General features: G+C 38.8%; 1 protein-coding gene and 1 non-coding gene across 3 annotated transcripts in view; one reads left to right on the top strand and one right to left on the bottom strand.

Moving 5' to 3' along the window:
- LOC127657769 (sterol regulatory element-binding protein cleavage-activating protein-like) overlaps positions 1–18,788 on the bottom strand; it is a 36,778-nt gene extending 17,990 nt beyond the window's left edge. The window contains exons 1-9 of one of the 2 annotated variants that reach the window (XM_052146664.1): positions 18,659–18,788; positions 11,809–12,009; positions 7,733–7,850; positions 7,416–7,573; positions 6,679–6,887; positions 6,461–6,499; positions 6,231–6,336; positions 5,667–5,839; positions 640–766 (exon numbers count right to left, since the gene is read on the bottom strand). In XM_052146664.1, the coding sequence (XP_052002624.1) occupies positions 640–766; positions 5,667–5,839; positions 6,231–6,336; positions 6,461–6,499; positions 6,679–6,887; positions 7,416–7,573; positions 7,733–7,850; positions 11,809–11,930 (1,052 nt within the window). In that variant the 5' untranslated portion in view covers positions 11,931–12,009; positions 18,659–18,788. The remainder of the gene's footprint in view (positions 1–639; positions 767–5,666; positions 5,840–6,230; positions 6,337–6,460; positions 6,500–6,678; positions 6,888–7,415; positions 7,574–7,732; positions 7,851–11,808; positions 12,010–18,658) is intronic. The other variant, XM_052146665.1, reaches the window with a different exon arrangement.
- Positions 18,789–19,409: 621 nt separating this feature from the next.
- On the top strand, positions 19,410–19,481 carry trnae-cuc (transfer RNA glutamic acid (anticodon CUC)). Its single transcript has one exon. It is a non-coding gene; the product is annotated as a tRNA-Glu (tRNA).
- Positions 19,482–22,590: the final 3,109 nt, after the last annotated feature.

Raw genomic sequence — 22,590 nt, 5'->3', positions numbered from 1 at the left:
CCAGCCAGGTCTCCTAAGCAACCAAATTAGCCCGCTTGCTAGGGAGGGTAGAGTCATATTGGGTAACCTCCTTGTGGTCGTCGCGATCAGTGGTTCTCGCTTTCAGTGGGCCGCATGGTAATTTGTGCTTGGATCACGTAGAGTAGCATGAGCCTCCACATGCTGGGAGGCTCTGCTGTGTCATTCAAAACGAGCCATGTGATAAGATGTGTGGATTCACGGTCTCAGAAGTGGAGGCAACTGAGGCTTGTCCTCCGCCACCCGGATTGAGAGGAGTAAACTACTAAGTAGTGGGAATTGGGCATTCCAAATTGGGGATAAAGAAGGGGATAAAATAAAAATTAAAAAATAAATTGTGCTCTATCTACTGTAGCTGTTTTTGAACGCAAGCACGTGTCTTATGTAAACGACCCCTAAGAAACGTGCCAATTGGGGTCAGGGGAACCCAAAACCATTCTAATTATATAGGGCATTTAAGACCAAATAGTCGACTAGTCGTTCAGGCAACCCGGTGACAAGTTGACTGCACAAATATTTAGTTTTGCCCATCCTTAATCAGGTCTGCAGCTGTCTTATTCTAATGCACAGAAGAATTATTATGGTTCCAATGAATGAAGATGAGTATGGCTAAGTTCCTACCCTCCGTTAAGTGTAGGCGTCAACCCAAACAAGGTGCAGAGTCCCACAGACATGAGCAGAGAGCTGAGAACCGTAACCACAGCAGCCAGAGCCAAGCCCCATTTGGACTTCACCATGTCAATCTTTCCTGTAAATTGAGGACAGATCAAGGGAGAGTTAAGAGAAGAATTTTGTTTTGCCAAAAGCATTTTACAAGAACAATCCCAATGTGTGTTAAGTGTGTGTGAGCATCTATTAATGAATTCTTGATGTTGAATGTGCTGTTTCCAGCATAATCCCCAGGCCAGACTTCAACACCGTTGGCGAAAGCGAAGTCAGAAACTGAGCAGCCTTACTAATCTGAGTGCTTTCCGCTGCCAACTCAACGCTTTGTTCAGAGGGCACCCGGCAACATGGCCAATTTAACAGCTTGCCATAATACTGCCTAATATTAATAGAGATATAGAGAATGATAAAGAACAAAAGACATGGTGAATGCCAGGCAACACTGAATAGTACTGATTGTTGTCAGCGCTAGTTCAACAATGATTCTTATTATTCTGGCCATTCCCATCGAGCAGAAAAAAATGCAATGGATACAAATATCTTGATCATAAAAGTTATAGCATTGTTTCTCAACTGGTGAGATGTGACCCAAAAAAGATGGGTTCACAGACAGAAGCAAAAAACGATGCTAAATGCAATCAACCGCAACTAACCCCTTAATATGCAGTAAGTAAAGCAAAATCAATCTGATTATCAACTCTAAAAGAGAAAACAGAATATAATCTATTCTTTCAAAAACAACAAAGAATTGTAAGAAATTACATCCCACAACTTAGTCATTGACATAACACAAAAACAACATAACAAAACACATTCTTGGCCTGGCCCTGATTTATTAATCATGGAACACAGAGGCACACTCCTAAAGCCACATACTGTAAGGATCCTCTGCAGGCCATCCTCCTATACAGGCATCCGCACACCAGTTTATGCTACCTCAGAGAAACTAACCCTGCTAAAGCCTTTGTAAATTATGGCATGCCCCTAGTGTCGTTGGTGTTTACAGTATCTTGACGACTTTGATGATGTTACACGATAGCTACCGTTAAAAGGTGCTTATTTTGGAAATCAAATTCACTGTATTTTCAAATTGACCCAACTCTACAGTACATTATCCTTAAAATGGATTTCATATATTCCTATCAATCAAACACTAACTTTCTTCAGTGTGCAGGTGCCCTAATCATCCAGGCAGATAGCCCCATATTTGGGAAGAGATCATTTCAACTGAGGTAAACCAAATTCAAAATCCGAATCAAAGATCACTGAGAAAAAGCTGATTGTCTAATTTACTAAACCAAATTATCTACATCTACACAACAAAATAGTGCTTCTCTTCAAAACTTGTTATCTTTGCTTTCGATTAATGTTATCTAAAATGTGCACTCTACTAGATTACATTATGTAGAGTGAATGTGAACCAATTAATTATGTTCAGCAACATAGGCAAGGGGATTTGGTTAGGGGATTTGTAGTTTCCAGCATGCTTTGCAAGAGACTTGATGCAGAGTGTGTTATTTTATGGATTTTTGAGCAAGATGGGAAAAGGGGGATACTTAAAATTATTAAATGTTGTTATTTTGGGAGGAGTCACGTGACGCCATGCGAGGATCGGATGTGTGAACTGCGAGCTCTGCGCACTTTGCTAGTTTTAATACCTTTTATGACATAATCCGGTGAGATTTGATACACTCTAAATGTTCTAGGAGGACAATATGTCATAGAATTCAAAATCCTCGGGCTCTGCAGACACTTACGTGCTCAAGCTGACACCCCTGAGCAGGTCGCGGGCCTGGGAGTCGATTTGGTCAGAGAGATGCGGGAAAAGCGGCAAGAGATGTTGAACATGTCGTCAATGATAATGAAGGTTTTTGCTGACTTGGAGGATGTTTCTGTTATACATCGATCAATCACTGCCATGGATGTGAAATTTACTGATGTGGTCACAAGAGTGGGGGATGTCGAGAAACGGATCGATTATCTGGAGTCATCAGTGAGGGAATTATTTGCTAAGCCACTAGCGACAAAGGTGGGTTTGGAGCATGTCTGGGAGAAGTTGGAGGACATCCAAAACCGCAACCGCAGCCTAGTGGCTGGAGTTTATTTTGTAGAGCATCACACCTTTGGGACGGTTTTGTGGATGAATCTACACACTCTTGTTCTTATTCCACCTATTGGCTGGAGTTTGTTTTATAGATTATCTTTTGCTGTGTAATTCTGTCACAAAATGTGCATAGAAACACTGGACTTGAGCAATCCGATGGCAAGGTTGTCGCGGGGGCTCTTGTAGGCGTGCATGACATAAGAATTATGATATAGTGTTTCTTCAAGAAACACACCTTTCTCTGCAGGAAGCTGAATCATTTAGAAAGATATGGGGTGGGCATTTTTTTTTATAGTGCTGGCTCAAGTAAGAGCAGGGGTGTCATTACACTGATAAGTAAACATCTACAATTCAAATGTCAATAAATTAGGTACAAACAAAAGATAAATTAGGATCATTATTGTTTTGGCTGAAATTAAGGGGGCAAAGTCTTATTTTGGCTAATATTTTTTAACCTAACATTGATGATCAGGGCTTTTTAATAGATCTTGATGGGATGTTGCATGGGGAACAAAGCAGGGAAGCTTTTGGCAAGATATATAAAACAGAGAGAGCCTTGTTCTACCATTCCCTCTTTTTCTACCAAATCTGCTAATGGTGAAATATTTACCTCGGCCACTGATATTAATAATGCTTTTAAAGAATTCTATCTTGATCTCTATATTTCCACATCTTCGTCTACTTCGTCTACTTACAGTATCTCACAAAAGTGAGTACACCCCTCACATTTTTGTAAATATTTGATTATATCTTTTCATGTGACAACACTGAAGAAATGACACTTTGCTTCAATGTAAAGTAGTGAGTGTACAGCTTGTATAAGTGTAAAATAACTCAACACACAGCCATTAATGTCTAAACCGCTGGCAACAAAAGTGAGTACACCCCTAAGTGAAAATGTCCAAATTGGGCCCAAAGTGTCAATATTTTGAGTGGCCACCATTATTTTCCAGCACTGCTTTAACCCTCTTGGACATGGAGTTCACCAGAGCTTCACAGGTTGCCACTGGAGTCTTCTTCCACACCTCCATGAAGACATCACGGAGCTGGTGGATGTTAGAGACCTTGTGCTCCTCCACCTTCTGTTTGAGGATGCCCCACAGATGCTCAATAGGGTTTAGGTCTGGAGACATGCTTGGCCAGTTCATCACCTTCACCCTCAGCTTCTTTAGCAAGGCAGTGGTCATCTTGGAGGTGTGTTTGGGGTCGTTATCATGCTGAAATACTGCCCTGCAGCCCAGTCTCCGAAGGGAGGGGATCATGCTCCGTTTCAGTATGTTAGAGTACATGTTGGCATTCATGGTTCCCTCAATGATCTGTAGCTCCCCAGTGCCGGCAGCACTCATGCAGCCCCAGACCATGACACTCCCACCACCATGCTTGACTGTAGGCAAGACACACTTGTCTTTGTACTCATCACCTGGTTTCCGCCATACACACTTGACACCATCTGAACCAAATAAGTTTATCTTGGTCTCATCAGACCACAGGACATGGTTCCAGTAATCCATGTCCTTAGTCTGCTTGTCTTCAGCAAACTGTTTGCGGGCTTTCTTGTGCATCATCTTTAGAAGAGGCTTCCTATTGGGACGACAGCCATGCAGAGCAATTTGAGTGCGCAGTGTGCGGCGTATGGTCTGAGCACTGACAGGCTGACCCCACCCCCACCCCCACCCCTTCAACCTCTGCAGCAATGCTGGCAGCACTCATATGTCTATTTCCCAAAGACAACCTCTGGATATGACGCTGAGCATGTGCACTCAACTTCTTTGGTCGACCATGGTGAGGCCTGTTCTGAGTGGAACCTGTCCTGTTAAACCGCTGTATGGTCTTGGCCACCGTGCTGCAGCTCAGTGTCAGGGTCTTGGCAATCTTCTTATAGCCTAGACCATCTTTATGTAGAGCAACAATTCTTTTTTTCAGATCGTCAGAGAGTTCTTTGCCATGAGGTGCCATGTTGAACTTCCAGTGAACAGTATGAGAGAGTGTGAGAGCGATAACACCAAATTTAACACACCTGCTCCCCATTCACACCTGAGACCTTGTAACACTAACGAGTCACATGACACCTGGGAGGGAAAATGGCTAATTGGGCCCAATTTGGACATTTTCACTTTGTTGCCAGCGGTTTAGACATTAATGGCTGTGTGTGGAGTTATTTTGAGGGGACAGCAAATTTACACTGTTATACAAGCTGTACACTCTCTACTTTACATTGTAGCAATGTGTCATTTCTTCAGTTTTGTCACATGAAAAGATATAATCAAATATTTACAAAAATAAGAGCGGTGTACTCACTTTTGTGAGATACTGTAAGACGATATTAGAAACTTTGTGGAACCATTAGAACTTCTTAAACTGTCGGCTGAGCAAAACAATTCTCTTGATTCTGAGATAACCTTGGAAGAGGGCTGTTTCACACCGAACGCTTTAGCAACCATCAGTTTGTTTTTGTATGTAAACGCACACTAGACGAACTTCTTTGTTTAGCTTTGTTTTTGTTTATTCAGCGTCTCATGCAAGAGCACTGTTTTTTTTAGGTAATAGAACTTTAAAAAGCATATTGAGACACCTGCTTTCTGCTAAACTGTATTTGTTGTGCTGTGTCTAGCTTTTTTTAGCACAAGAATGCAATCGATCTGAAGTCATCGTCAGTGCTTGGCACAAATCCAAAATTCGAATACACAATTTTAGCATTCGAAAGTATATTTTTATTTCGTAAATTCAACGCATATTCAAAATTTGTATTTGACAAACCTACAGATGTACATGATTAAACATAAATTCAGAAAGCATTTTGTTCAGAGAAAAAGTAGTAACAAGAACAAATAACAGAGGAAGAAGAAAGAGAGAAAGTTTTGGTTGAGATGTTGCTTACGTGTTGAGAAGTAGATATAAGCGAAGAGGATGATGTAGGTGGTAACTAGAGGGATGAGCTCAGCAATGCCGATTTCCTCTTTGAAATGGACGTGCACCATGTGGTCCTCACGAAGACTGCAGTTCACTGAGGGGTGAAGCAGTTTCAGACGGGCTCGAAGGCTGGCTACAAACCTGCCCATGCCACACACACACAATTAACACCAACACAATCAATCAGAGGTTCTACATTTGTTGGAAGCAACACCTTTTTTTAACTACATGACAATATTAAAAACAAAAATAGATTTGTACATTTTACAAAGAAAATATGAGTGATGCTCGGTTGTGCAACAGTTGCGTCGCAATGCTAGGATGCTCTGGCTGGTTGCTTGGTGGCTTCTTACAGGCCAAAGACAAGAACCCACCACCAAGTCTCTGATTTGAGGTATAATTTATGTCCGTTGCACAGATGTACAGCATAAAATGTAATAAGAGGCTTGTTCAGATATCTAAGCAGGAGCAATAACAACAGTAATGTTTGCCTTAGAAAACACCACTAAATAGAAAAATGTGAAAGACTGACCTTGCATCATAGGTGCTTAGTGCAATTGTGATGGTGTACGTCACCACTCTCTCCCTGCTGTACAGGCTTACACCAGTCTGCTTCCCTGGGACACCAAAGAGCAAGTCTGAAAGGAACAAAGCAATGACGGGATCAGTGTAAAGGTCATAACAAAAAAGGGGATTCAAAATTAAAATACATTTAAAGGATAGTTCCCTCAAAAAAAAAAAATTCTGTCATTATATACTCACACTCATGTTGTGGACCTTTTTGTCTTTCTTTCTTTCTTTCTTTCTTCCGTGGATCAAAAAGAGAAGTTAGGCAGTGTGTTCATCTCAGTCACCATTCACTCTCATTGAAACGCTTTTTTTCTATACAATGAGAGGTAATAGTTACTGAGGCTAAATCAGATGACAGAATTTTTGGGTGAACTATCCCTTTAATGTGTTTCATGCCTCTCGCCTCTCACCTCTCAGGGTGGCTGAAGTATGAAGGCCTTTGGGTTCATGTTGGTGGACTGTCTTTAGGAGGTCTGGATCCACATCAAACAGGTCACGCCGATTCTGCCAGTAGTTGCCAGGGGAGACCAGCAGGCAGCCATGCTCTGGAAGGACTGCATGCATGCGCCGTAACCCTGGTAACAGGTCAGTCACCTGCAAACACAGCTCCTCCAAACTTCTAAGGATGTGTGTGTATGTGTGTGTGAGGGTGGGGGGGGTAACAAGAAGCAAGAGGGTGTAACATAATTATTATTTAAAGAATTATATCTTACCTACTGAAATTGAAAACTTTTTAAATGCATTTCAAATGCAATTCCAAACCTGTATGACCTTCTTTCTTCAGTGGAACACAAAAAGAGATGTCAGGAAGAATGTTAGCCTCAAGTCACAATTCACTTTCATTGTAGAGAAAAACGATTAAATTAAAATAAATGGTGACTGAGGTTAAAATTCTGCCTGATATCCTTTTGTGTTCCATGAAAGAAAACATGTCAGACAAGTTTGGAACAACTTGAGGGTGAGCGGATGATGAAAGAAGTTTTTAAAATGAACTATCCATTTAATTACTGATGAAGAAAATCGAATTGAAACTGTAAAAACTCATAAAATCAAGTTTCTATAACAAAATTACCAAAAAAAAATTTGTTTGGTAATATAATAACAAAACAATCAAAACAAGCTAATCTGTCAGGATGTACTTTTCTACCTGTCCGTATAAACATGGTTTCTGATCTCCTCCAAAAGACTGAAAACACGGCCGAGGGGAGAGCGGAACACATCCACAGGAACCAGACTGTTATCCCATGGTGAGACTGCTGCTTTCAGCAGCACCTGCTGGATATAGGCCACCGGAGGCCCCTGATACTAAAAGAGGAGCAGCAATGAGTGAACAGTTATTGCCAGCTTTAGCAAGCACCCTAATAATAGTCTACAGAAAAGCTGCATGCTTTGAAATAAGCATGACCGTGTGACAAGGTAAACACACACAGAACACTGTCTATAAAAAAAAGCATTAAATCTTACCCAATCAGGTCGTTCAGACAGGTCATGAGACTCATGGGATGGGACAGAATAATCTCGTACTCCAGTGGTGAACTCTACAGGCCCTGTTCCTGGCAGAGGCAACTTCAGCAGAGGATAACTGTAAAAAAAAAAAAAAAGATTTGAGATGAAAATAGGGCTGACGATTTAATGCGTTAATTTAGTGTGTTTAATTATACCAAACAGCCAGGTCTCCTAATCAACAAAATTGGCCCAGTTGCTAGGGAGTGTAGAGACACATGGGTAACCTCCTCGTTGTCACAATTAGGGGTTTTCGCTCTCAATGGGGCACGTGGTAAGTTGTGCATGGATCGCGGAGAGAAGCATGAGCCTCAAGTGCTGTGGGTCTCCGCTGTGTCACACACAACGAGCCACGTGATAAGGTGCACGGATTGACTGTCCCAGTAGCAGAGGTAACTGGGACTTGTCCTCTGCCACATTAATATCAATATGTGATTAATTAGTCAGCACTAGGGCCGAACTGATTAGTAGACGTTATCGACAACCTCGACAATAAAAATTGTTGACAAAAATGCTCGTTGTCAAATAGTCGTTTGATCTCATTTAACACGAGATCACATTCAACTGTAATGATGATGCAAGAGAGGAGCACAGCAGCTCGTGCCTGACAGAGGACAGGAAGAAAACACATCTCATAGTCCAGATGCAATCTAAATTTAAAATAAATAAATAAATAAAGCAGAGCCAGATCTGGCATTACACTTCAGCAAAACCTGCATGTCAGAGCATCTAAAAAGCAAACAACCTAGCATTATATCTTTAATGCACCCTTTATTAAAGTTCAAATAATAAGGAAGTGCATCATAAACAAACTACAAAAATGCCATTTCTCTGTGTGGTCAGCACCACGTCTACGAGTCACATGAAGGGGGAGAGATTGAAACTGTACCCAACCGAGGCACCCTCTGGGCGAGGACGGCCATCCCTTGTGCGACGTGCGCATTTTATTAATAACATGATGGATTGCAGCATATTGAATCATAATATCCTGTAGCCTATGTATCATGCGTGTATCTTAATGTGTAGTAAATCACCGATACGCAGCTCTATTAAGAAGATATATAGAGTTTGTTTTTTGAGTTAAAGATGGATCAAAGTGAAAATAAAGGTGAAAGAGTGTAGTCTTACCCCATTATACATGGCAACAAAGTTTTTGATCAGTCTTTTTTGGCTTGTTTTCCAAAAATGATATCTAAAACTCCTTTAAAACAACATACATTTACATTAGTAGCTATACTCCAGAAGATAAAATTGTTACTGGAGAATGTTGAATACAATATTTAATATTTTTTTATATATCTAAAAACAGCCTACTTAAAACAAGATCCATTTACCTGAAAAGAAACATACAAGATATTTAGACTTGCTTTTAGAGAAAATATGGAAAACAATACAAAAACTCTTGATTACAATAGTTTTTTTTTTTTTTTGCAGTGAATTTTTACTGAATTAAACTGAAACTGAAAAAAAAACATTTTATTTTTCCTTGGAATTCAGTGAATGTCTTTGAGATATTTTTAAAAGATAATTTTCTCCTCTTTATTGTTAGTAAGCACGTTTATTACAACCTTTTAAATATAGGCTCAAGCTGAATAGTCGGTTAAAAGCTAATGATTAATCGTTGCAATAAAAAAAACGCCAAATAGCCAAATCAATAGCTCATTAAAATCAATCAATATTCACAATGTTGCTTAATGTTATTGTGACTATATAAGCAATATTTATGAAATCCCTCAGTCCTAGAAGGAAGAACAAATAATCAATAATTTTAATCAAAGACAAGATGCATTCCTCAGCTATACCGGTACAACATCTTCAACTTGCTTTGACTGTCAACAGACGAGAGGACTAACTTTTGACAAAGAGACCCTACAAGGGCCATAACACAAAACAAAAAAGAGGGTGGTGGCTGGGAGTATGCAATGTGTTCTTTTGCAGTTTTTAGTGACAGTTTTACATCTTTTCAATTTGTCCCACACAGGTGCGGTAGGAGTGAACGTGGTAAACAGCATCACAAAGCCAGTTTTAATAGGGTAAAGTGAGTGGAACATATATTTAAAACATTTCTGAAAAACAAATGGGTGGTGCTTGCTTGCCCAGTTACTAAAGTGTTTACAGGGTGTTCAGTAAAAAAAGCCCAAGTCTCTATGATATTCTGCTCTCCAGATATGACTCAAGAGCCTTCTTCAATGCAAGTCAATATACATGTTTTTTTCTTTTTGCAAGGTTTTTGTTTTAGTGTGGTTAGAATAAACATTAATAATGAATAGCAAAAAACCTTCAGATGGACCATATGATCATCCCAAAAGAAACTCCTCACAAAAGAAACATCTGTCAATCTTCTCCCCTTTAAAGTGCTTCAAATGTCATGAATAACCTCCACCCATGCCACCAGGTGGACAGTATTTGTTGAAGTAAAAAGTTGAGCACAGCCTGATTAAGTTAGCTGGATAAAAACACATGACACTGTTAATGTCAGGGAAACAGAATGCAAGGCTGTTGTGCAAACTACATTCCATGCGAAATCTCTGAATGGCGTTTTAGTTAAACACAATGACACAGAACACATGATTCCTTTGCGAGTTGCAACGGCTTGAGGCTGTCTAAACTGGACATGTCAACAAGAACCTTCTAAACCATTTAATTTGTGTAGTAGCACCAACTCATACAGCAAAAAGTGGAATGGGACACCCGTTTATTGTAGGCATGACGGATACGCCACCAATGGACACTTCCAGTGTATACAGCATCATTGATTGAAATGGGTTTCTATTACTTTTGAAGCGACGCAAAGTGCCACTCGCGTCTGGTGTAGACAGGGTGTCAGAGCATTCCTACAAGTAGCTGGAGACACCAGGCTGTTTTCTGAGAGAAACCCTCTCACACATTTTCTTTTGGCTGGAATTTTGTCCTTTAAGTGAAGAACAAAGAATTTAATTCACATTTTGCTGACAGAGTAAAAGAGGAGGTGAGAATGCATGAGAAAGACGTTTTTCCCTCAGACTACTCTTCTGCTATTATATTTGTGCTCCACACAGTCCCCCTGGCACAGGAGCTTAATGACTAATCTTGCCTTTGAATCAAACTTTGAAGAGCAACCTACTACAAGCCAACTTCATTCCTCCACTGCCCTCTCTCACCCTTTCAGATTCACACTTGAAAACATCCACACACAAATCTATTCTTCTTTACTGTGATTAATTTGTACAAATAAGCTGTTTCAGACCCAATGAAGCCTATAAAGTATTTCAACAATGAGAGCATTCATCTGAGCTGTGGCCTAGTGGTAAGTGTGGCGTTAATGTGGCCACCAAAATTTCAAATGTGGCTCGCAACATTTTCCAGCCAGATTCACCTGTCTCTTTCCCCATTATTTCCTGTGCTATCTTCTCAACTATATCAATAGAGCGCAATAATACCCGGCCCCTGTTTCATCCGTTTTGTTTCTGGAAGATAATTTCCCCATTCATTTTTTCCAAAAGAGGCTTCATAAAACAGTTCCAAGCCATGAACCAAACCAACAAGTTCTAAGGTGACTCGCATCATTAAAAAATTGGATTTGAAGCTCAAATAAAAAAGCATTTGAAAATCAGACAAAAAGACAAAAGGAACAAGACTGTGTACTTAATTTCTTTAATGAGAGAATCCCATGAAATGACTCTAGTTTGAAAGTGTATTGAGACTGACTCGACTGCATCATTCACATTACGTCACGGGAGTGGGCGGTTGTTGCACAGCTCTTTTGGCGTGCTCTTATGCTGCTATTCTCTGACTGGTGGATCTTTGTCGGCAGGATTATGGGTAGTATAGTTTTCACCACAAACTCAGCTATTAAACGCAATAAAAATAAAAACAAATCCACGGAAGCATATTCCATTTATTCACATTCTCAGAGCTTACGGTAGGTCTGTCTTTAAAGGTATACAAGTTATCGTTAAAAATAATTTCCCCAATGGAAAAAATGGAAAAGGATTTTTACTTCCAGAACCAGACTGTTGCAGTCTATAAAAGTTGCAAAACTATGAAAGCAGACTCACCAGCAGGTCAGGATGCTGGCAGAGGTGAAGAGAATGATGGGGACCGGGTAGGAGGCACATAGCAAGCCGTGCCGATAGAAGGCGGCCGAGATGTTCTGCCGAATCCGCTCTCTCACCGTCATCCTGGGGGGAGGGGTCAGCTGATGGCCATCGAGCCTGCGTGTGCGGCCAGGGTGATTGCACCGGCGGGCATCCAGGGATCTGTGAAAACATAACAGGTACACAAATGTAAGCATTGTCCTCCATACTCCACTAGAGTGATTGTCTGACAAGAGGTGTGAGACCTAGTGGTTAGCACATTTGAGCCAGATTTGTTGAGCAGTGGTGCTCATGTGGGAGATGCAGGCTCAAATTTCAACCCTCTCAGCAGAAAAAAAGCCCCAATAAAAGGGTCCATTGTCAAGCAAAACCTCTCCATAACCATCCATTTTCCCTCTATGTGTGAAAATTGACAGTTATAAAACATAAATGAAAAATCTTTTGAATTTATGATTTCTCTCATAGAACATTCTGGTAAGAAAGGACACTTGGGAACAAAGATTGCATCAAGAGACAAAGATACATCTACGGTAATCAAGCTCACTGAGAACACTAGTTCATCCTGTACAAAACCTAGTATATACTCAAGTTAATACTTTGCCCTCAGGAGGGGATTCGGGAACTTTAAAACTTTGAAAGCAGAGGGTTCAAGGTTTATTAGGTATACTGTTCCCCAACAGCTTACAAAGAGCTCTTTTTGTCAACGATTGCCGAGTACGTCATTCCTCCCAGGAATTAACCTCATGGATGGATACGGATAACCCATTTCTACAAATATTCCAAAAACAAGACGACACACAGCCTCAGAGAGAAAGACACACAAATACACCCATGTTTGTGGGCAACTTGCATTATGGCATGATGTGAGAGATTTTGTAAAAACAGACTAAAATGGAACCAAGGAAGACTTAAAGAACGTTTCTGGATTCAAGACAAGTTAAGCTCAATCGAAAGCATTTGTGGCATAATGTTAATTACTACAAAAATGTATTTAGACTCGTTCCTCCTTTTCCTTAAAAAAGCAAAAATCGAGGTTACAGTGAGCAACGCACAAGGAAGTGAATGGGGGCCAATTTTTGAATGTTAATTTGCTCACGGTTTCAAAAATATAGCCACAAGACATAAAGGATATGCTTATAAACATGATTTTAGTGGGATAAAATCACTTAAAAACCTATTCTGTATAAAGTTATAGCTAAATTTACAACTTTGTTACCATGACGATGTAATGAAAACAAACCTTAAAACCCTAAAATTACTAAAAATAACAATTTAAACTACATGCGTTTTAACTGAAGAATTGATGCAAGAGCTTTTATAAAATTATTTAAGCTTTACATTTCTGCCTTTACACCCTCCAAAAATTGGCCCCATTCAATTCCATTGTAAGTACCTCACTGTAATCTCAATTTTTGCCCTTTTTAAAGAGGACGAATTAAATGAAATAAACTTTTGTGGTTATCAACATTATTTCACAAATGCGGTCAATTTAGATTAACTTTATTGAACCTGGAACATTCCTTTACCTGATTTTATTCAAAGTAGCCTAAAAGACACCTTGTAAAACTAGTTGCCCAGTTATTGGATCTATTGAGCAATGACTAAACGATTAATCAAAATAAAATCAAAATCGCAATATGACCCAGTGCAATTATCAAACAGCGTGGGCTGCAATTTAATTAATTAAATAAATATCTGTCAGAAAGCTGGTGATCCACTGACAGATTGGGGTGGGCACGGAGAGCTGGGTCAGTTTGGTTAAGAGAAAATCAGGCATGATGGTATTGAAGGCTAAACTGAAGTCCACAAATAGGATTCTTACATAAGTCCCAGGTCTGTCGAAATATTGCAGGATATAATGCAGTAACATGTTGACAGCTTCACAACAATTTACTATACTAATCTAAAATACCCCCATCAATCTATATTTGTATTTGTAGACAGAAATGGAGATGAGAGCATTTCACTGCATTAAAACACTGTTGTCAACTCAACTATGAACAACAGAAATGTTAGTCCCCACCAGAATAAAGGCTTGAGGTTTAACAGGACTGCATAGCAATGCCACAAGCAAGTTAAGAAATTATTAAATAAATTAAAATAAAATAATAGTTATACTTCAACAATTATAATATAGCTCTATAATAATTTCTTAACAAGATTATTACTAATTATATTACAATAATATATTATTCATGTATTATAATTATATATATATACACTCACCTAAAGGATTATTAGGAACACCTGTTCAATTTCTCATTAATGCAATTATCTAATCAACCAATCACATGGCAGTTGCTTCAATGCATTTAGGGGTGTGGTCCTGGTCAAGACAATCTCCTGAACTCCAAACTGAATGTCAGAATGGGAAAGAAAGGTGATTTAAGCAATTTTGAGCATGGCATATTTGTTGGTGCCAGACGGGCCGGTCTGAGTATTTCACAATCTGCTCAGTTACTGGGATTTTCACACACAACCATTTCTAGGGTTTACAAAGAATGGTGTGAAAAGGGAAAAACATCCAGTATGTGGCAGTCCTGTGGGCGAAAATGCCTTGTTGATGCTAGAGGTCAGAGGAGAATGGGCCGACTGATTCAAGCTGATAGAAGAGCAACTTTGCCTGAAATAACCACTCGTTACAACCGAGGTATGCAGCAAAGCATTTGTGAAGCCACAACACACACAACCTTGAGGCGGATGGGCTACAACAGCAGAAGACCCCACCGGGTACCACTCATCTCCACTACAAATAGGAAAAAGAGGCTACAATTTGCAAGAGCTCACCAAAATTGGACAGTTGAAGACTGGAAAAATGTTGCCTGGTCTGATGAGTCTCGATTTCTGTTGAGACATTCAGATGGTAGAGTCAGAATTTGGCGTAAACAGAATGAGAACATGGATCCATCATGCCTTGTTACCACTGTGCAGGCTGGTGGTGGTGGTGTAATGGTGTGGGGGATGTTTTCTTGGCACACTTTAGGCCCCTTAGTGCCAATTGGGCATCGTTTAAATGCCACGGCCTACCTGAGCATTGTTTCTGACCATGTCCATCCCTTTATGGCCACCATGTACCCATCCTCTGATGGCTACTTCCAGCAGGATAATGCACCATGTCACAAAGCTCGAATCATTTCAAATTGGTTTCTTGAACATGACAATGAGTTCACTGTACTAAAATGGCCCCCACAGTCACCAGATCTCAACCCAATAGAGCATCTTTGGGATGTGATGGAAAGGGAGCTTCGTGCCCTGGATGTGCATCCCACAAATCTCCATCAACTGCAAGATGCTATCCTATCAATATGGGCCAACATTTCTAAAGAATGCTTTCAGCACCTTGTTGAATCAATGCCACGTAGAATTAAGGCAGTTCTGAAGGCGAAAGGGGGTCAAACACAGTATTAGTATGGTGTTCCTAATAGTCCTTTAGGTGAGTGTATATAAATGCCATATACAAAATTATTCTGTATTATAATACACAAATTTGACAAAAAGTATTACACAGCAAACAGATGCAATATGATTGTGGTGTTTCTTCCACTGTTTAACTGTTTTATTTCTTTGTTTGGTTTGGTTCTTTTCTAGAGGACTGAAGTGTGAATACCCTTTCTAGAATAGAATTTCTGTTTGGCAGTATAGCATGAACAAAACATGGTTTAATTTTGGTTCAAATGAATCACTTGCACGTTTTTTTTTATCTTTTTAAATGTTTATCATATCGCAGTTCAAATCAAAATCGCAATATTTTTCAAAACAAACGCAATTAGAGTTGGCCAAATTGTTCAGCCCTAATTGGAGCTATTTTATCAATTATGAACTAAATATGGGGTTTTCAAGCTTAATCAAGTACAAGAAAAGCACCATAAAAGGAGTCCATACAAATTGTGCCCTATATACCAACACTCCTGAAGCCATACAGAAGTTTTTTGTGAGAAACAGGTCAAAATTTTAGTCATAATCCAAAAACATCTTCCCCTCTGATACAGGTAACAAATATAACTTATGCATAATTAAATGCCGCTTTTGCTTGGAACAACATGAGGATGAGTAAATAACGTCCAAATGTAAAAAAAAATGTTGTGTGAATTAATCCTTTAACAGTCTCCCCTTCAAGGATAGTGGGGCTACTGGAGGATAGAGAATCTGGCAGCATCTCAAAATTTCTGTCAGTGAGCTAATCCAGGATTGATCAGAGCAGAATAAATGAGACCAAATCAGACCCACTCTCTCTTTCACGCTACACATTCTCAAACTCCCTCCCTCTGTTACAGAGTCTGGGAGGCTTACAAGAGAACACTGAGTCCAGAGACACCATTCAAAGGCTTAACATCCAGGCAAATTCAAATACTACCACACAGAAATGGGCCAATGATGCAAAACTTTTTTTAAAGTCTTTAAATTCTTGAGGAGTTGAGCATGCATGTGCTGGTAAACACATGCAACTGTGCTTTGTACAAAGGAACATTGTTTGACAGTTTGGTGACAAAAAGCCTGTTAACTCTTTCATGCATGCTGGACTAGAAACTTTTAACTGTTATTGCTTTGGATGACAGGACCAAGGGCAAAGATAACATACAGCCCAAAAGCTACCAAGTAAAATCTGAAGCTCTTTTCATGCATCATAGGAAACTGAAAATTGTCATTGGCCAGGGAAAATATGTCAGTTCAATATCCTTAATGTCAGTGCATACATTTTTCACCACACATCCCGCAAGATTAATTTAGCAAAAATATCGACAGCAATTCTTTAAAATTACACATTGCACTTTACAAATCAACTTTATCATATTGCCTTTTTATTAGGCATATAAAATCAAGAAATGTGACAGGTTTGTGTTACGGCACTGCAGCTGGCTTTATCTCTGCAACAAAATGTCCCACTATAAATCATCCACGTGTAAATCTACTGCAAAGAGCCTGCAGGGATATTTGAGAGTTAAGTTAGGTCCCTTTTATTTACAAATACAGTACTGTACAAAAGTCTAAAGCACATAAGATGTTTCACAAAAGCATTTGTCTTAAGATTTGTCTCTTATTTATATCTTCAGCTTTAGTGTGTCATTGGGAAATATAAATGTTAGATTCCAAAACATTACTTTTGCTAATAGAAATGATAAGAATACTAGAACAGGGAGCCCTGCAACACATGACATGGCCCCACAAATACCCCCACTGAACATCGTGTCAGTCTGAGATTACATAAAGAGACTAAAGCAATTGAGACATAAAAATAGATTGAAGAACGGTGTCCAGATGTACCTAAGAGAAGTGGTGCTGTTTTAAAGGCAAAGGTGGTCACACTGAATATTATTTTAACTTTTTATGTTTACTGGACTTTGTATGAAATAAATGAAAACTATTTATGTCATTATTGTTGAAGGCATCTTCAAGTGCCTAAAACTTTTGCACTGATCTTATATTTACATTACACTTACAACAAAAACTGCATTAAAATCAGACAACCTAACAGTTAAAGGGATAGTACACTAAAAAATGTACTCACCCCATGTCATCCCAGATGTGTATCATTTACTTTCTTCAGCAGAACACAAAAAAACATTTTGAGAAGAATATTTTAGCTCTGTACGTCCATGTGAATGGTGACCAAAACTTTGAACTGCCAAAAAGCACATAAATGCTGCATAAACGTAACCCATATGACACCAGTGATGTAATCCTTGTCTTCTGAAGTGATTCAATTACTTTTAGATGAGAACAAACCAAAAAGCTTGAGTACACTTCCTAGCGTTATCTAGTGCTCTGCGCATGCATCAAGCACTAAGAAGAGTAATAGAGCTTGAAATCATGATCATGCCTAGAGACTGCAATGACAAAACGTACAGGGAGAAGGAGTTACAATTTGGTCTGTTCTCACCCAAAACCGATCTGATTACTTTACAAGATATGGATTTAACCACTGGAGTTATATGGATTGCTTATATACTGCCTTTATGTGCTTTTTGGAGGTTCTAAGTTTTGGTCACCATTTACTTGCATTGTATGGACCTAATGAGCAGAGATATTCTTCTAAAAAAATCTTAATTTGTGTTCTGCAGAAGAAATTCATACATATCTGGGGTGGCTTGAGGCTTAAAAAATGATGAGAGACTTTTAATTTCTGGGTGAACTATTCACAGAACAGGCTAACACCCTTTCAAAACAGTACTGTGGTGGTAACATGGTACTCAAAGGCACTTAAATAATACCATGGTACAACAATTGTACCATGTTAAAAATAATAAGGCATGAGCAGTTGCTCATACCGTTTCCCTCTGTTTTTATTTTCACAGTAAACACAACTGTAAATTACCTGCTGATCTGAAAAAGCTTCACGTAAAGCTAACAGTCACTGAAAAACATACAAGTTTTGCAGTTGGTAAACTCAACTGTTATGTCTATGTTTACGACATATCGGTTTCTTTCCCTTCATAACCCTTTACATATTGTTTATTTATTCGGTTTGTTTCTCGTGCGAGCTGAAGATGAACCTGATACACGTTTCCATGGTATTAACTTTAGCAGAGCGGCTAACGCTTTAGCATTAGCAGCAGTTCATGTGTAAATCACCTGATGAGTTTCAATTCAAAGCACTGAATAGAAACACAATAAAGATAGTAAACCAGCATAAATACAATATTTCATATCTTTACTGTGGTGCACGCGTGTGTAGAAAGCGGTTTGACAGCTCGTTCCTTAACCAGCTATCAGTAACACTGAACACTAGGGGCCATGTCATGCTCCTCAAAGTGCTCTTATTTATCAATATAAGCACACACATCGAAACAACAGCTCCCAGATAATCGCTTACCCCCGATGGCAGGTTCTGTCCTCCTCTCCGGGGACTTGTTTTAATAGTGAAAAAGCTCCTTTTGTTTTCCAGAAGACAGGTGGCTGGAAGTCTCTACAGCTCTCCCTGCATCATGTCAGCTACAGTAAGCCACTAACCAACGTGACCCCTCAACTTCAACTTGCAATAATGGAGAACTGAAAACGCGTAAAACTACGAGCTCTACTGGCCAATGGGAGAAAGACAAGCTTCAATCTGTCGCGTCAATCTGTGACCTCTACCGGCCACATGGGGAATTACAAACTACTTATTTGAGTGTACAGTGAAAGACCAGTATTCTATTAAAATGAAATGATCTGCTCTTAACACAGAGCGAGGAGTTATGCCCTTTAAACATGCATAAAACATGTAATTTGTATTTTTATAATAAACAAATAAAAGGATTGTATAAACAATTAAAGCTATAAGCAGCGATAAACGGGACCTCGCACCATGGTGCACGTTAGGGCTGCTGTGCCAGGGGAATGTCACTCCAATTTTGTAGCATTTAAATGTTGTTAAGAGTGTATCACAGGGTAAAACATGTATTTTTCTGTTGCCAGTAGGTGGCGCTATGACTATTTTCGCCACTTGTGATGCGTGTGCAAAGTTTCATGAGTTTTCGAGTATGTTTAGGCCCTCAAAAATGCGATTAATTAAGAAAAATAATACGGAATAATTATAAATGGAACAGTTAGGGTCCTAACACTCTAATAATGACAAATGACTAAGCTCCCTGGTGGTCTAGTGGTTAGGATTCGGCGCTCTCACCGCCGCGGCCCGGGTTCGATTCCCGGTCAGGGAACGGAGGTTATTTTTAGAGAATTCCAAAAATGATGGTTGGACCCTTTCGAAGTCTCAACACCCAAGTAAAGCGTCACCATGTGCACACACTGAAGTAACAGCTATATGACGTTTATATAAATTGCCAATTTAACATATTTCATTTAATTGACATACTGTGAAAAAATATATGGAAAATAAAGACAGGTTTGATTTATTACAAAATACACAACTTTATGTTTTCGCTTTGCTACAACAATTATGTGAAACTATCACTGTGAGCAATGTCTGATAACTAAACTTGCACTTTCTAACATGGCAGTTTATCAATTAATGAGATTACTTTTACAGTAGCAGTAGTGCTACAGTTTAACCTCAATCCCTGTCTAATCACAGAACCTACACTGATTTGTGGTTATGAGTAAAATTACGGATTTGAGACATTTTAGTTGCATTTAAAATACAAGAAAAAAAATATGAAACAGATTAAGATAGGGTCCAAAAAGTGTAATGCAGTTGTTCTTTATAAATTAATATTACAATACCAAATCCTTCCATTAAGTAAAAGGCTAAAAGGTCAAATGCTTCTAAATGTGTTGCTTCCTACATTTAGAGCCTAAAATATATAATCCAGTGCTACTGACAGACCAATCGAACATGGACAAAAATTTGTTAATATGGTAAACAGATATATAAAAATTAAATCCACATCTTTCACTGTCAACTGTCACAATTCAACAAAATTACACCTTTAAACTACTTTTTAAAACAAACAAACAGCATTTAATGGACGTAAACTCATGAAATAAAATGTAAAAATATAATTCAACAAAATAATGAACAATGTAATAGAAATAGAGTTTTATACGCAATCTTCACCCTTGTCTTCCTTTTAAATAAGGCATTTTCTCCTCTTCACCTTCAGGATATAATTTGGAAATTTTTATTTATTTTTTTAAACACATGTTCAAGTAAAAAACTATTACATTAGTGTAACCTAGTATTTTGATGGTACACTTTTAACAGTGACTTTGATAAACTCCTTTCTACTGTATGCTGACTTTGTGCTTTTTGGAGCTTCAAAATTTTGTCCCCATTCACTTGCATTTTATGGACCTACAGAGCTGAGATATTCTTCTAAAAATCTTTGTGTTCAGAACAAGAAAAGAAGTCTGGAATACACCTCTGGAATGGCATTAGGGTGAGTAAATGATGAAATAATAAAACATTTTGGGTGAACTATCCCTGGAAGGGCCGTTTACATTTTCGTGCTGTGTTTCTATGTGTTTCTATGAACACATTCAGTCTGAACGGCCCCTTATAGTCTTCTCATCTGTGTTTTTCCTTCCAGTCGAAAGCAATAGTATCCAGCTGCAGACCCGCAGCACCACCAGTTTCAGAACCCCAGTTTCAGAACCCCAGCGCCAGAACCTGAAGTGAGGGGCGGAGCTTAAGTTCTAAACCGAGTAGCGCCCACTGATCTATGGTAGCGCCACCTAACGTTTTGGAGAGTAGGCTACACCACCAGTTTCAGAACCCCAGGGCCAGAACCTCAAGTGAGGGGCGGAGCTTACGTTCGAAACCGAGTAGCGCCACCTAACGTTTTGAGAGTACTTTGCTTTTATTACAAACAAAACATCATACTTTATACGTATGTTATAATGATTCTTTAAGGTACAGTACAATAAGCATTTTAAAACATTGATCTTGTGTAATATAATTGTATATAGTTATCCGTTTCATTGTATTATGAGAGTTACTTCCTGATCATGATGGTGAAAAAAATGCTTGAAACTTATGGGCATTTTATATAAAATATACTTTATTTCACAAGAACATGTGCAGCATGCATTTTTCTTTATGTAAAATAAAACATGTCAAAAAACTAAAAAGAGAGAAAATTCAGCATAATTTTAAAAGAAACAATAAAAAATATATACAACAAATGACCAATTCACCCCTAGGCCCATTTTATCATGACAATCCTGTATAAATTAAACTTAAAATGTATCAAATGAGGAATTCACTCTCAGGCCCATTTTGTCCTTACATTCTTGCTAAAATAACTCCATGTCATCCCTGAACACAAAATGAAATAGAAAGGGCTCTCTGGAAGCTTCTGACTGTTCAGGAGATTGTTGCGGGCCTTTTCCTTGTGGTCTTCATTCATTCGAAATGTCTCTACAAGAGATGAAAGCACCACACAATAATCTCAACGTAAAAAAAAAAACCTCAACTATAAGGTAACATTAACTCACAAACAATGCATATAACAGAGGAACGTGGAACAAACACTTTAACACCTTCACAAGATGTCTTCAAAACGTCACCGCAAGGCTCATTTACAACACACAAAAATGTATCGAACCATCCGTAGAATTTTTTTTTAATACAGTAAAGTATGACAACATATTCAAGCTTCCTTAAGATGATAAAGTTATGCACAAATTAAATATTTAGCAGATAAACGCTGAACTTAATATATGCGATAATTTTTCACAACATGATGTCAAAAACGTTACACAACTCACCATGCTCTCCGCCATGCTTGGCTCATTGTCAATAACTCCACCCCTCACTTCAGGTTCTGAAACTGGGGTTCTGAAACTGGTGGTGCTGCGGGTCTGCAGCTGGATATGTCTCGTCGAAAGTGATAGCTCTGATGATGATCAGCCATTGATCAAAATGGTTAAAAAGTCACCAACCGAGTGACCAGTTAAAGGAGACAATTCAGGATCTCCTCAAAGATGCAAACTTTGAGGAAGTGACAATGAAGCAGCTTTGCCGACAGGTATCCTATGTCACTGCATTAAAGGAATGTTCCAGGTTTAATACAAGTGAAGCTCAATCAACAGCATTTGTGGCATAATATTGATGACCACAAAAATGAATGTTGACTTTCCCCTCCTTTTCTTTAAAAAAAAGTTTGAATCTGGGTTACAGTGTGACACTTACAATGGAAGTGAATGATGGCCAATTTTGGATTGTTAAAATACTCAGATCAAAGTGAGGATATTTATCATAAACCTATAGAAAAAAGTGCAAGTCAAATATTCCATTAAAATATGAAAGGCACTGTCAAAGTTTCTTGACTCCAATACTGCATATAGCACACAGAAGAAAAACGTATA

Source organism: Xyrauchen texanus, chromosome 17 (genome assembly GCF_025860055.1).
Source record: "Xyrauchen texanus isolate HMW12.3.18 chromosome 17, RBS_HiC_50CHRs, whole genome shotgun sequence".
Taxonomy (NCBI): Eukaryota; Metazoa; Chordata; class Actinopteri; order Cypriniformes; family Catostomidae; genus Xyrauchen; species Xyrauchen texanus.
This window is presented reverse-complemented; position numbering and strand designations above follow the sequence as displayed.